Genomic DNA, 13,164 nt, shown 5'->3' with positions numbered 1-13,164 from the left:
CACCAGGAACCAGGCTGGGGAATAAGCAGTCACCAGGAACCAGGCTGGGGAATAAGCAGTCACCAGGAACCAGGCTGGGGAATAAGCAGTCACCAGGAACCAGGCTGGGGAATAAGCAGTCACCAGGAACCAGGCTGGGGAATAAGCAGTCACCAGGAACCAGGCTGGGGAATAAGCAGTCACCAGGAACCAGGCTGGGGAATAAGCAGTCACCAGGAACCAGGCTGGGGAATAAGCAGTCACCAGGAACCAGGCTGGGGAATAAGCAGTCACCAGGAACCAGGCTGGGGAATAAGCAGTCACCAGGAACCAGGCTGGGGAATAAGCAGTCACCAGGAACCAGGCTGGGGAATAAGCAGTCACCAGGAACCAGGCTGGGGAATAAGCAGTCACCAGGAACCAGGCTGGGGAATAGGCAGTCACCAGGAACCAGGCTGGGGAATAGGCAGTCACCAGGAACCAGGCTGGGGAATAGGCAGTCACCAGGAACCAGGCTGGGGAATAAGCAGTCACCAGGAACCAGGCTGGGGAATAAGCAGTCACCAGGAACCAGGCTGGGGTTAAGCAGTCACCAGGAACTAGGCTGGGGGTTAAGCAGTCACCAGGAACCAGGCTGGGTATAAAGCAGTCACCAGGAACCAGGCTGGGGGTAAAGCAGCCAGCCTGAATGTGAACATGGATATTTCAGCTTTTTGTCTTCTCTCCTCTGTCTTTGCCGTGAAAAGGAGTATTGTGATGAATGCTACAACTACACTAGTCTTTAATTTGTTCCATATCAAATGCACTCTTTCAGCATTCACTCTGTCCTGTTAGTTTCAACATGGAAATGGGGTAGAATTCACAGTGATTGATTTGTTTATTCCAGAGGTACCGCATGCTGATTTAATTTCCCTTGTTTGTGTCTGTAGAGAGCGGTAACTTCTAGGAGGGGATTGAACTGTATCTCTCAGTTGTCACTGTGCCAGGATCACAGTATGTGCTCTGGTTAAAAATTATTTCATGCAGAGGTCTCTGTATTCATAGTGGATTGATATCAATGCCTGGGGGTGGCACATTGATTTGTTTGCCTCACCAGCTTGGCTCCTCTCTGTGTGTGTGTGTGTGTGTTGAAGTATCTGGGGATTAAATTAATGCTGGTTCACCATATATGGCCATAGTGATAGTCAGTGTATTTGAATCAAGGATACGTTTCCTCTATAGTTGACATAAAATACATTTCTAATTTGGTATGATTAGGGGAAAAACATATTGACTGTATATATTGGTTTCCATGACACCCTTCATGATTAGGCCAGTGTCTTTGAAAGTGTTGTCTTCACTGAGAGTTTGAGCTCTCCCAGAGTTTCTCTGGCTGACATGGTTAGCAGACAAGTGAAAGATACCCACAGTATGCCCAACATTTGCATGCATTACATGCATATATTTCAATACATTTGAAGCTCTTTTATTCCCACGTCAATGTGAGCTGTGTCTACAGAGCCACAGGGAGGTTACCCCGAGTGTCTGAACCATGTCTACTACAGTACCATTAGTACAAATGGGTTTAGGATTTATTTCAACTCAACTGTTGTTTTTTCTTGTCCTGGACTCTTTCTTGGCACCAGTGGAAGATGTCTCACCTATTTTATTTGTTAATACACCTCCTGAGCCATGGCGAGGGGACATTTGGCCCATAGACTTGACCTTGAAACTTGCAAAGAATGGGGGGTGGAGCTTCTGTCCTGCTTTTCGCTCCGCTTTCTAGTACCCCCAGAACTTAGTCGAGCATTCGACGCAATATGCACAATTTTAGTTCTGAGTTTCTGAGATTACTCCCTGCCTAAGTACCACTATCCCTACTGTACTGTATGTAAGGTGCTAGACATATGGTCACATCAGTGACGTTTTCTGTACAACTCTCTTTATCAGTTTCCTATCACTGTTTGATGTGAGCGAGAGCTCTTTCGGTTTTCTAAAGTCAGCTCAGCTTCCTTTCTTCCCCATCTCTGCTCTGCCTGCGGCTGTCTGCCAGGCACCATCAAACACTTAGGTGGGAGATTACTCCTGATTCTCATCACAACAGAGCTGTGTGTCTGTTTAGAGCCAATCAAAATGGAGGCTTTTTATTTCAATGTCCTTTTTTTAGACAAGCTTAAATTGCTTGGCTTCTTGTTTACTCTTCAGACAGAGCGTTACCTTGGATGGCAGGAGGCCTGCTGGAGGCTACGGGTCTTAATGAGAATGTTTTATGTATCGTCTGTCGACCCAGCGGGGACTCTGTAACCGTTGTCTGGCATTTTAGCCACTGTTTCCCATTCTAATGAAGTGTTCTCGGTGTACACTGCCAGATGAATATTTCATGAGAAATGTGAGAGGGTCGCATTGAAGCGCTGCATGGCGTGCACGTGAATAGGCCACCGAAGGACCAGGCATTAGGCTAGACAAAGCAACTCATCAGCCGTGCTTGTTTTGTCTTCAAACTATTTCTTTCATATCCCCTCCCCACAGTGTCTTGTTACTGACACCTCGTTTCTATTACACAGCTCAGAGGGAGCTACATTACATGAAGTATGATGTTGTCTGTGCAAAGAAAAGGGCCGCAGTTTGTTTGGTACACATCCGGTGTCAAGGGTTAAGCCGGGGTTGGTTTACTTGACCACTTTACATCCAATCGCAGAAGCATGGACTTTAATGTGAATGCAGTCCTAACAGTAATGTAGGTTAGGAATCATCCTGTGGAGGGTGTACATGTGCTATGTTCGAGTCAGGCACAGGCTGTACACGTTTTCCTGTAGCTCAAAGGAAATGGCCTCTTCTTCAGTGCCATCGTGTTATAGTGCCTACCAGATCTGGATTCAAATACATGCGTTTTTAATTAAAAAAAATATTTTTAATTCTTCTCTGGTGTGTATTTGAATTTATTTTTTCAAAAATTTTCTAGAAATACTGGGTATGTGAAATTACAGTATATACCCCTAAGACTAACCAGACCTGGGTTCAAATACATAGACTATTTGAATTTGAAAACATATTTGGAAAGTATAAAATATGAATCTATTTCCAAATACATTCCAATATTCAAATATTTGTATTTTCAAAAACATTTTTTCTAAATACTTACTTTGAAATGTATGTGAAAGTAATTGAAATAATACATTGTATTATTTCAATGACAAATATTTGAACCCATATCTGGTGCCTAGACATATCCACTGACAGGTATCTGGAGCAGGATCTGGAATTTACACTGTACGCTTACGGAAACATAGTGAAATGCATATAAATTTAAAATGCCGGAGCCTTGCCAGGTACATTGTAAACTCCCATATTCCGTTTCATGTTACACCCGCTACGTGTCATCTCAAACATGTTATAGACAGTTTACCTCTTTATGACAGACTGAGTAGGCAGAAAACACCATCTCCAAGGAAGGTTAAAAAAAGAATTGCTCAGTCTGTGTGACTGTAGTTCCCCTAAGAGCCCTAACTTGATTACTGTAGGAGACAGCAGGTGGTAGGTCATGGTCTAAGGGGAGACCTGCTGGTGATCAGCAGGGGCACTAAATAGTCCACTACTGAAGTTGTGTGTGGTTCAGGTACTGTTTGTAAAGTAGATCAGGCATCCATCGATCCAGCAGCTTTAGGAGGTCCTCTCTAGGCCCAGGTAGTATCATAGTTGACCTCTGCTCTGGGAACTATGGCCAGCTATTTTATTCCTTTAGTTCTCCTAAAAAAAAAGTAGAGACGTGTCATGTCTTGTAACTCCTGTAGGAAGCATTGATTGATGTCACAATCTTACTCTAGTGTTGTCTCTTGCTCTCTTTCTCTCTCTCTCGCTCCATGGAGGCTCATCGTGGGCACTCCGTGTCAATGGCGTTGACATGGGGAGTTGCTGCGCTCTCTCACCCATACCCGTAGCTGCTGGTGATTGAGCTCTAGTGGATTAGTCATATTGTCATATTCATCTGTCATATTGAAATCTGTCTGGTCTGAGGCGCCATCATTTACGCAAGCAAGACTTGCCTTCCATTACAGCTTCACCAAACGTCACGAGAGTGTGTAACCTTAAAAAAAAAATCTGTAACCTATTTTTGGGGGGCCCGGAGATTTCAACATCAAAGCTAAAGTTATTCAACCAGCGTATTGGAACACACAACACCAGCTAACCCTTGTTTCTCTCTTTTAAAGGCAGATAATTGGTCCTTTTTGGCCAATGATTGTTTTCAGTGTCCTAATGAATTTGTGTTCCCTTTCTCCCTCAGCTGCCGGCATAAACAGTGGAAGACCGAGCTGCCTGCTTCTAGTGTGATCATCACTTTCCACAATGAGGCCCGCTCAGCTCTGCTCCGCACCGTGGTCAGGTGAACACACACACACACACACACACACACACACACACACACACACACACACACACACACACTCTCTCTCTCTGACAGACTAGGCCTGGAGATGCTAACCCATATCTAACCCTCTCCTCTGCCCTCCCTCCCCCTCCAGTGTTCTTAAGAAGAGTCCCCCCCACCTTGTCAAGGAGATAATCCTGGTTGATGATTACAGTGACAACCGTGAGTTGCTGTTTGAGTCTTAACTCTCTCATTTGCCCTGTGCCTCTGTCACTCTGGATCAGTACTGGCACTGGTTGACAGGCTCCAGGTCCTTCTCTCCCTCGCCACCCGGTCTGTAAACTAAAGCCCCTGTCCTGAACCATCTCTCAGGCTCCGTCCCTCTAAACTCTGGGTGACCCTTAAGGGCACATGCCTCCAGCTCAGGCATCACACCTATCATTCATCTTTCCGTCCTGAGTTTTCATAGAGGTCTCTTGTACCCGTCAGCCTTTTGAAGTAGATTAACGCGATCTTTGAGTCGTTCTAGAGTTGTCTGTTAGACAGTGTCGGTGTCACTGGAGGGCCACTAAGTAAACCATTGGTTACGCTTTAAATGAAACATAACTGTTATGGCTGAAAATAAGTCTTCATAAAGCCCTTATAAGTCCTATATAGATGTTTATTTGACGTGTATATGTATATAAATGGTTTATTTTAGTAACCAAGGGTTGTGTCTCGTGGTTCAGCTGAAGATGGAGCCTTGTTGGGGAAAATTGAGAAGATCCGGGTTCTTCGAAACGATCGTCGAGAAGGTGAGTGTATAAATGGGAAATGCATTTGAAGGAATAAAAACTCTTTTTTGAAAATGATTGGTCAGGCTTTAGTCATCATCATAGTATTTGATGCCCATTGTCCTTGACCTTGTCCAACGCTGCATGTACCCTAATCAAATCAACTGAAGTGATTTGCCACTTTTAACAGCAGAGAAGGGTCATTAGGGCTAGGAAAGGAAACCTCTGAACAGGTTTATTGGGGCCAATGGGGAGAAAATATACACTCCAAAACAATGAAGAGTATATTTTTGGAAAGTGCTGTGTGTGCTCTCCAATAGAATGAATATTAGGTCAAAAAGACTTGGCTGCAGTCCTCTGTTCATTATTGCTATCTGTGCAAAACTGATTGTCTTTTACAACTCCACAATAGCACACCACACTCTACCCCTCTCAACCAATAGCACACCACACTCTGCTCCTCTCAACCAATAGCACACCACACTCTGCTCCTCTCAACCAATAGCACACCACACTCTGCTCCTCTCAACCAATAGCACACCAAATCAAATCAAATTTATTTATATAGCCCTTCGTACATCAGCTGATATCTCAAAGTGCTGTACAGAAACCCAGCCTAAAACCCCAAACAGCAAGCAATGCAGGTGTAGAAGCACGGTGGCTAGGAAAAACTCCCTAGAAAGGCCAAAACCTAGGAAGAAACCTAGAGAGGAACCAGGCTATGTGGGGTGGCCAGTCCTCTTCTGGCTGTGCCGGGTGGAGATTATAACAGAACATGGCCAAGATGTTCAAATGTTCATAAATGACCAGCATGGTCGTATAATAATAAGGCAGAACAGTTGAAACTGGAGCAGCAGCACGGTCAGGTGGACTGGGGACAGCAAGGAGTCATCATGTCAGGTAGTCCTGGGGCATGGTCCTAGGGCTCAGGTCCTCCAAGAGAGAGAAAAAAAAGAGAGAATTAGAGAGAGCATATATGGGGTGGCCAGTCCTCTTCTGGCTGTGCCGGGTGGAGATTAAAACAGAACATGGCCAAGATGTTCAAATGTTCATAAATGATCAGCATGTTCGAATAATAAGAAGGCAGAACAGTTGAAACTGGAGCAGCAGCACGGCCAGGTGGACTGGGGACAGCAAGGAGTCATCATGTCAGGTAATCCTGGGGCATGGTCCTAGGGCTCAGGTCCTCCGAGAGAGAGAAAAAAAAGAGAGAATTAGAGAGAGCATATATGGGGTGGCCAGTCCTCTTCTGGCTGTGCCGGGTGGAGATTAAAACAGAACATGGCCAAGATGTTCAAATGTTCATAAATGATCAGCATGTTCGAATAATAAGAAGGCAGAACAGTTGAAACTGGAGCAGCAGCACGGCCAGGCGGACTGGGGACAGCAAGGAGTCATCATGTCAGGTAATCCTGGGGCATGGTCCTAGGGCTCAGGTCCTCCGAGAGAGAGAAGGAGAGAATTAGAGAACGCACACTTAGATTCACATAGGACACCGAATAGGACAGGAGAAGTACTCCAGATATAACAAACTGACCCTAGCCCCCTGACACATAAACTACTGCAGCATAAATACTGGAGGCTGAGACAGGAGGGGTCAGGAGACACTGTGGGCTCATCCGAGGACACCCCCGGACAGGGCCAAACAGGAAGGATATAACCCCACCCACTTTGCCAAAGCACAGCCCCCACACCACTAGAGGGATATCTTCAACCACCAACTTACCATCCTGAGACAGGGCCAAGTATAGCCCACAAAGATCTCCGCCATGGCACAACCCAAGGGGGGGCGCCAACCCAGACAGGATGACCACATCAGTGAATCAACCCACTCAGGTGACGCACCCCTTCCAGGGACGGCATGAGAGGGCCCCAGTAAGCCAGTGACTCAGCCCCTGTAATAGGGTTAGAGGCAGAGAATCCCAGTGGAAAGAGGGGAACCGGCCAGGCAGAGACAGCAAGGGCGGTTCGTTGCTCCAGAGCCTTTCCGTTCACCTTCCCACTCCTGGGCCAGACTACACTCAATCATATCTCTTCAGTAAAGACTTAAAGGTTGAGACCGAGTTTGCGTCTCTGACATGGGTAGGCAGACCGTTCCATAAAAATTGAGCTCTATAGGAGAAAGCCCTGCCTCCAGCTGTTTGCTTAGAAATTCTAGGGACAATTAGGAGGCCTGCGTCTTGTGACCGCAGCGTACGTGTAGGTATGTACGGCAGGACCAAATCAGAGAGAAAGGTAGGAGCAAGCCCATGTAATGCTTTGTAGGTTAGCAGTAAAACCTTGAAATCAGCCCTTGCTTTGACAGGAAGCCAGTGTAGAGAGGCTAGCACTGGAGTAATATGATCACATTTTTTGGTTCTAGTCAGGATTCTAGCAGCCGTATTTAGCACCAACTGAAGTTTATTTAGTGCTTTATCCGGGTAGCCGGAAAGTAGAGCATTGCAGTAGTCTAACCTAGAAGTGACAAAAGCATGGATTAATTTTTCTGCATCATTTTTGGACAAAGTTTCTGATTTTTGCAATGTTACGTAGATGGAAAAAAGCTGTCCTTGAAATGGTCTTGATATGTTCTTCAAAAGAGAGATCAGGGTCCAGAGTAATGCCGAGGTCCTTCAGTTTTGAGACGACTGTACAACCATTAAGATTAATTGTCAGATTCAACAGAAGATCTCTTTGTTTCTTGGGACCTAGAACAAGCATCTCTGTTTTGTCCGAGTTTAAAAGTAGAAAGTTTGCAGCCATCCACTTCCTTATGTCTGAAACACATGCTTCTAGCAAGGGCAATTTTGGGGCTTCACCATGTTTCATTGAAATGTACAGCTGTGTGTCATCCGCATAGCAGTGAAAGTTAACATTATGTTTTCGAATAACATCCCCAAGAGGTAAAATATATAATGAAAACAATAGTGGTCCTAAAACGGAACCTTGAGGAACACCGAAATTTACAGTTGATTTGTCAGAGGACAAACCATTCACAGAGACAAACTGATATCTTTCCGACAGATAAGATCTAAACCAGGCCAGAACTTGTCCGTGTAGACCAATTTGGGTTTCCAATCTCTCCAAAAGAATGTGGTGATCGATGGTATCAAAAGCAGCACTAAGGTCTAGGAGCACGAGGACAGATGCCATTAAAATGTCATTTACCACCTTCACAAGTGCCGTCTCAGTGCTATGATGGGGTCTAAAACCAGACTGAAGCATTTTGTATACATTGTTTGTCTTCAGGAAGACAGTAAGTTGCTGCGCAACAGCCTTTTCTAACATTTTTGAGAGGAATGGAAGATTCGATATAGGCTGATAGTTTTTTATATTTTCTGGATCAAGGTTTGGCTTTTTCAAGAGAGGCTTTATTACTGCCACTTTTAGTGAGTTTGGTACAAATCCGGTGGCTAGAGAGCCGTTTATTATGTTCAACATAGGAGGTCCAAGCACAGGAAGCAGCTCTTTCAGTAGTTTAGTTGGAATAGGGTCCAGTATGCAGCTTGAAGGTTTAGAGGCCATGATTATTTTCATCATTGTGTCAAGAGATATATTACTAAAACACTTGAGCGTCTCTCTTGATCCTAGGTCCTGGGAGAGTTGTGCAGACTCAGGACAACTGAGCTTTGAAGGAATATGCAGATTTAAAGAGGAGTCCGTAATTTGCTTTCTAATAATCATAATAATAGTTCATGAATTTATCACTGCTAAAGTGAAAGTCATCCTCTCTTGGGGAATGCTGCTTTTTAGTTAGCTTTGCGACAGTATCAAAAAGGAATTTCGGATTGTTCTTATTTTCCTCAATTAAGTTTGAAAAATAGGATGATCGAGCAGCAGTAAGGGCTCTTCGGTACTACACGGTACTGTCTTTCCAAGCTAGTCGGAAGACTTCCAGTTTGGTGTGGCGCCATTTCCGTTCCAATTTTCTGGAAGCTTGCTTTCAGAGCTCGGGTATTTTCTGTGTACCAGGGAGCTAGTTTCTTATGGGAAATGTTTTTAGTTTTTAGGGGTGCAACTGCATCTAGGGTATTGCGCAAGGTTAAATTGAGTTCCTCAGTTAGGTGGTTAACTGATTTTTGTCCTCTGGCGTCCTTGGGTAGACAGAGGGAATCTGGAAGGACATCAAGGAATCTTTGTGTAGTCTGTGAATTTATAGCACGACTTTTGATGTTCCTTGGTTGGGGTCTGAGCAGATTATTTGTTGCAAATGTAATAAAATGGTGGTCCGATAGTCCAGGATTATGAGGAAAAACATTAAGATCCACAACATTTATTCCATGGGACAAAACTAGGTCCAGCGTATGACTGTGACAGTGAGTGGGTCCAGAGACATGTTGGACAAAACCCACTGAGTCGATGATGGCTCCGAAAGCCTTTTGGAGTGGGTCTGTGGACTTTTCCATGTGAATATTAAAGTCAACAAAGATTAGAATATTATCTGCTATGACTACAAGGTCCGATAGGAATTCAGGGAATTCAGTAAGGAACGCTGTATATGGCCCAGGAGGCCTGTAAACAGTAGCTATAAAAAGTGATTGAGTAGGCTGCATAGATTTCATGACTAGAAGCTCAAAAGACGAAAACGTAAATTTAAATCGTAAATCGTAAATGTTAGCAACACCTCCGCCTTTGCGGGATGCACGGGGGATATGGTCACTAGTGTAGCCAGGAGGTGAGGCCTCATTTAACACAGTAAATTCATCAGGCTTAAGCCATGTTTCAGTCAGGCCAATCACATCAAGATTATGATCAGTGATTAGTTCATTGACTATAATTGCCTTTGAAGTAAGGGATCTAACATTAAGTAGCCCTATTTTGAGATGTGAGGTATCATGATCTCTTTCAATACTGACAGGAATGGAGGTGGTCTTTATCCTAGTGAGATTGCTAAGGCGAACACCGCCATGTTTAGTTTTGCCCAACCCAGGTCGAGGCACAGACACGGTCTCAATGGTGATAGCTGAGCACCACACTCTACCCCTCTCAACCAATAGCACACCACACTCTGCTCCTCTCAACCAATAGCACACCACACTCTGCTCCTCTCAACCAATAGCACACCACACTCTGCTCCTCTCAACCAATAGCACACCAAACTCTGCCCCTCTCAACCAATAGCACACCACACTCTGCCCCGCTCAACCAACGGCACACCACACTCTGCCCCGCTCAACCAACGGCACACCACACTCTGCCCCGCTCAACCAACGGCACACCACACTCTGCCCCGCTCAACCGACGGCACACCACACTCTGCCCCGCTCAACCGACGGCACACCACACTCTGCCCCGCTCAACCGACGGCACACCACACTCTGCCCCGCTCAACCGACGGCACACCACACTCTGCCCCGCTCAACCGACGGCACACCACACTCTGCCCCGCTCAACCGACGGCACACCACACTCTGCCCCGCTCAACCGACGGCACACCACACTCTGCCCCGCTCAACCGACGGCACACCACACTCTGCCCCGCTCAACCGACGGCACACCACACTCTGCCCCGCTCATCCGACGGCACACCACACTCTGCCCCGCTCAACCAACGGCACACCACACTCTGCCCCGCTCAACCAACTAAGCAATATTTGAATGATCTAACCCAGGATTAAAGTTCATATGACCTAGCACTTCAGCAGGTAATAGATTACTTCAAACCAAGTCATTAAAACATACCAGATGACTTTAAACCAAGTCATTAAAAACATACCAGATGGCTTCAAACCAAGTCATTAAAAACATACAATTTTATAATTTTATAATTTCACGATTTACGCTTTTTACTCCTCCACAGGTCTGATGAGATCGCGGGTGAGAGGGGCCGACACAGCCACTGCCAGTGTTCTCACCTTCCTGGACAGCCATTGCGAGTGTAATGAGCACTGGCTGGAACCACTCCTGGAAAGGGTGGCAGAGGTCAGTGTGTACCATAGACATCAAAACTATGAAATAACACATGGAATCATGTAGTAACCAAAGAAGTGTTAAACAAATCCAAATATATTTGAGATTTGTCAAAGTAGCCACACATTGCCTTGATGACAGCTTTGCACACTCCTGGCACTCTCAACCAGCTTCACCTGGAATGCTATTCCAACAGTCTTGAAGGAGTTGAGCCCTTGTTGGCTGCTTTCCCTTCACTCTGCGGTCCAACTCATCCCAAACCATCTCAATAGGGTTGAGGTCAGTTGATTGTGGAGGCCAGGTCATCTGATGCAGCACTCCATCTCCTTATTTGATCAAATAGCCCTTACACAGCCTGGAGGTGTGTTGGGTCATTGTCCTGTTGGAAAACAAATTATAGTCTGACCAAGCTGAAACCCGATGGAATGGTGTATTGCTGCAGAATGCTGTGGTAGCCATGCCTTGAATTCTAAATAAATCAGACAGTGTCACCAGTAATGCACCCCCACACCATAACACCACCTCCTCCATGCTTCACGGTGGGAACCACACATGCGGAGATCATCTGTTCACCTACTCTGTGTCTCACAAAGACACGGCGGTTAGAAAAAATCTCAAATTTGGATTCATCAGACCAAAGTACAGATTTCCACCGGTCTAATGTCCATTGCTTGTGTTCCTTGGCCCAAGCAAGTCTCTTCTTATTTGTATCCTTTAGTAGTAGTTTCTTTGCAGAAATTTGACCATGAAGGTCTGATTCACGCAGTTTCCTCTGAACAGTTGATGTTGAGATGTGTCTGTAACTTGAACAATTTCTGAGGCTGGTAACTCTACTGAACTTATCCTCTGCAGCAGATATAACTCTGGGTCTTCCTTTCCTGTGGCGGTCCTCATAAGAGCCAGTTTCATCATAGCTCTTGATGATTTTTTCGGACTGCACTTGAAGAAAGTTATTGGAAATCTATCTTCTGTATTACCACCCCTACCTTGTCACAACACAACCGATTGGCTCAAACGCATTAAGAAGGAAAGACATTCCACAAATTCACTTGAAACAAGGCACACCTGACTACCTCATGAAGCTGGTTGAGAGAATGTCAAGAGTACGCAAAGCTGTCATCAACGCAAAGGGTGGCTACTTTGAAGAATCTCACAAATAAAATATATTTAGATTTGTCTAACACTTGTGGTTACTGTATGATCCCATATGTGTTATTTCCTAGTTTTACACACATACAGTGCCTTTGGAAAGTATTCAGACCCCTTGACTTTTTCCATACATACATACATACATACATACATACATACATACATACATACATATACATATATAATATACACACACACACACACAAACCTTGGACATGCAATCTTATCCCAGAGGCCACCCCAAAACAACGTGGTCGCCGCATGAGAGGCAAACGGAGCGGCCTACTGGTCAGACTCAGAAGGCGAGCACACCATCGACCTCTTCCTAGCATATTACTCGCCAATGTCCAAACTCAAGATAACAAGGTGGACGAAATTAGGGCTCGAGTTGCCTTCCAGAGAGACATCAGAGATTTTAACATTCTCTATTTCACGGAAACATGACTCACTCTGGATACTTTGTCAGAGTTGGTACAGCCAACCGGTTTCTTCATGCATCTCGCCGACAGAAACAAACATCTCTCTGGTAAGAAGGGCGAGGGTGTATGCCTTATGATTAACGATGCACGGTGTAGAACAACAACAACCTACAGGAACTCAAGTCCTTATGTTCACCTGTCCTCGAATTTCTTACAATCAAATGCCGACTGCATTATCTTCCAAGATAATTATATTAGATTATAGTCACAGCTGTGTATATCTCACTCCTGTCATCATGAAGTGCTTTGAGAGACTAGTCAAGGATCATATCACCTCCACCCTAGACCCACTCCAATTTGCTTACCGCCCCAATAGGTCCACTGATGATGCAATCGCCATCACACTGCACACTGCCCTATCCCATCTGGACAAGAGGAATACCTATGTAAGAATGCTGTTCATTGACTACAGCTCAGCATTTAACACCATAGTACCCTCAACTCGTCATTAAGGTCGAGAACTTGAGAACATTAAGGTCCTGGACTTTCTGATGGGTCGTCCCCAGGTTGTGAGGGTAGGAAACAACATCTCCACCCCACTGATCCTCAA

The 13,164-nt window shown here is 45.2% G+C and overlaps 1 protein-coding gene across 2 annotated transcripts in view; it reads left to right on the top strand.

Annotated features, from left to right (window-relative positions):
• LOC109900091 (polypeptide N-acetylgalactosaminyltransferase 2) overlaps positions 1–13,164 on the top strand; it is a 129,460-nt gene that overhangs the window by 96,246 nt on the left and 20,050 nt on the right. For both annotated transcript variants that reach the window (XM_020495814.2, XM_020495815.2), the window contains 4 exons: positions 4,241–4,339; positions 4,479–4,546; positions 5,053–5,118; positions 10,877–10,998. In XM_020495814.2, the coding sequence (XP_020351403.1) occupies positions 4,241–4,339; positions 4,479–4,546; positions 5,053–5,118; positions 10,877–10,998 (355 nt within the window). The remainder of the gene's footprint in view (positions 1–4,240; positions 4,340–4,478; positions 4,547–5,052; positions 5,119–10,876; positions 10,999–13,164) is intronic.

This window comes from Oncorhynchus kisutch, linkage group LG11 (genome assembly GCF_002021735.2).
Source record: "Oncorhynchus kisutch isolate 150728-3 linkage group LG11, Okis_V2, whole genome shotgun sequence".
Taxonomy (NCBI): Eukaryota; Metazoa; Chordata; class Actinopteri; order Salmoniformes; family Salmonidae; genus Oncorhynchus; species Oncorhynchus kisutch.
This window is presented reverse-complemented; position numbering and strand designations above follow the sequence as displayed.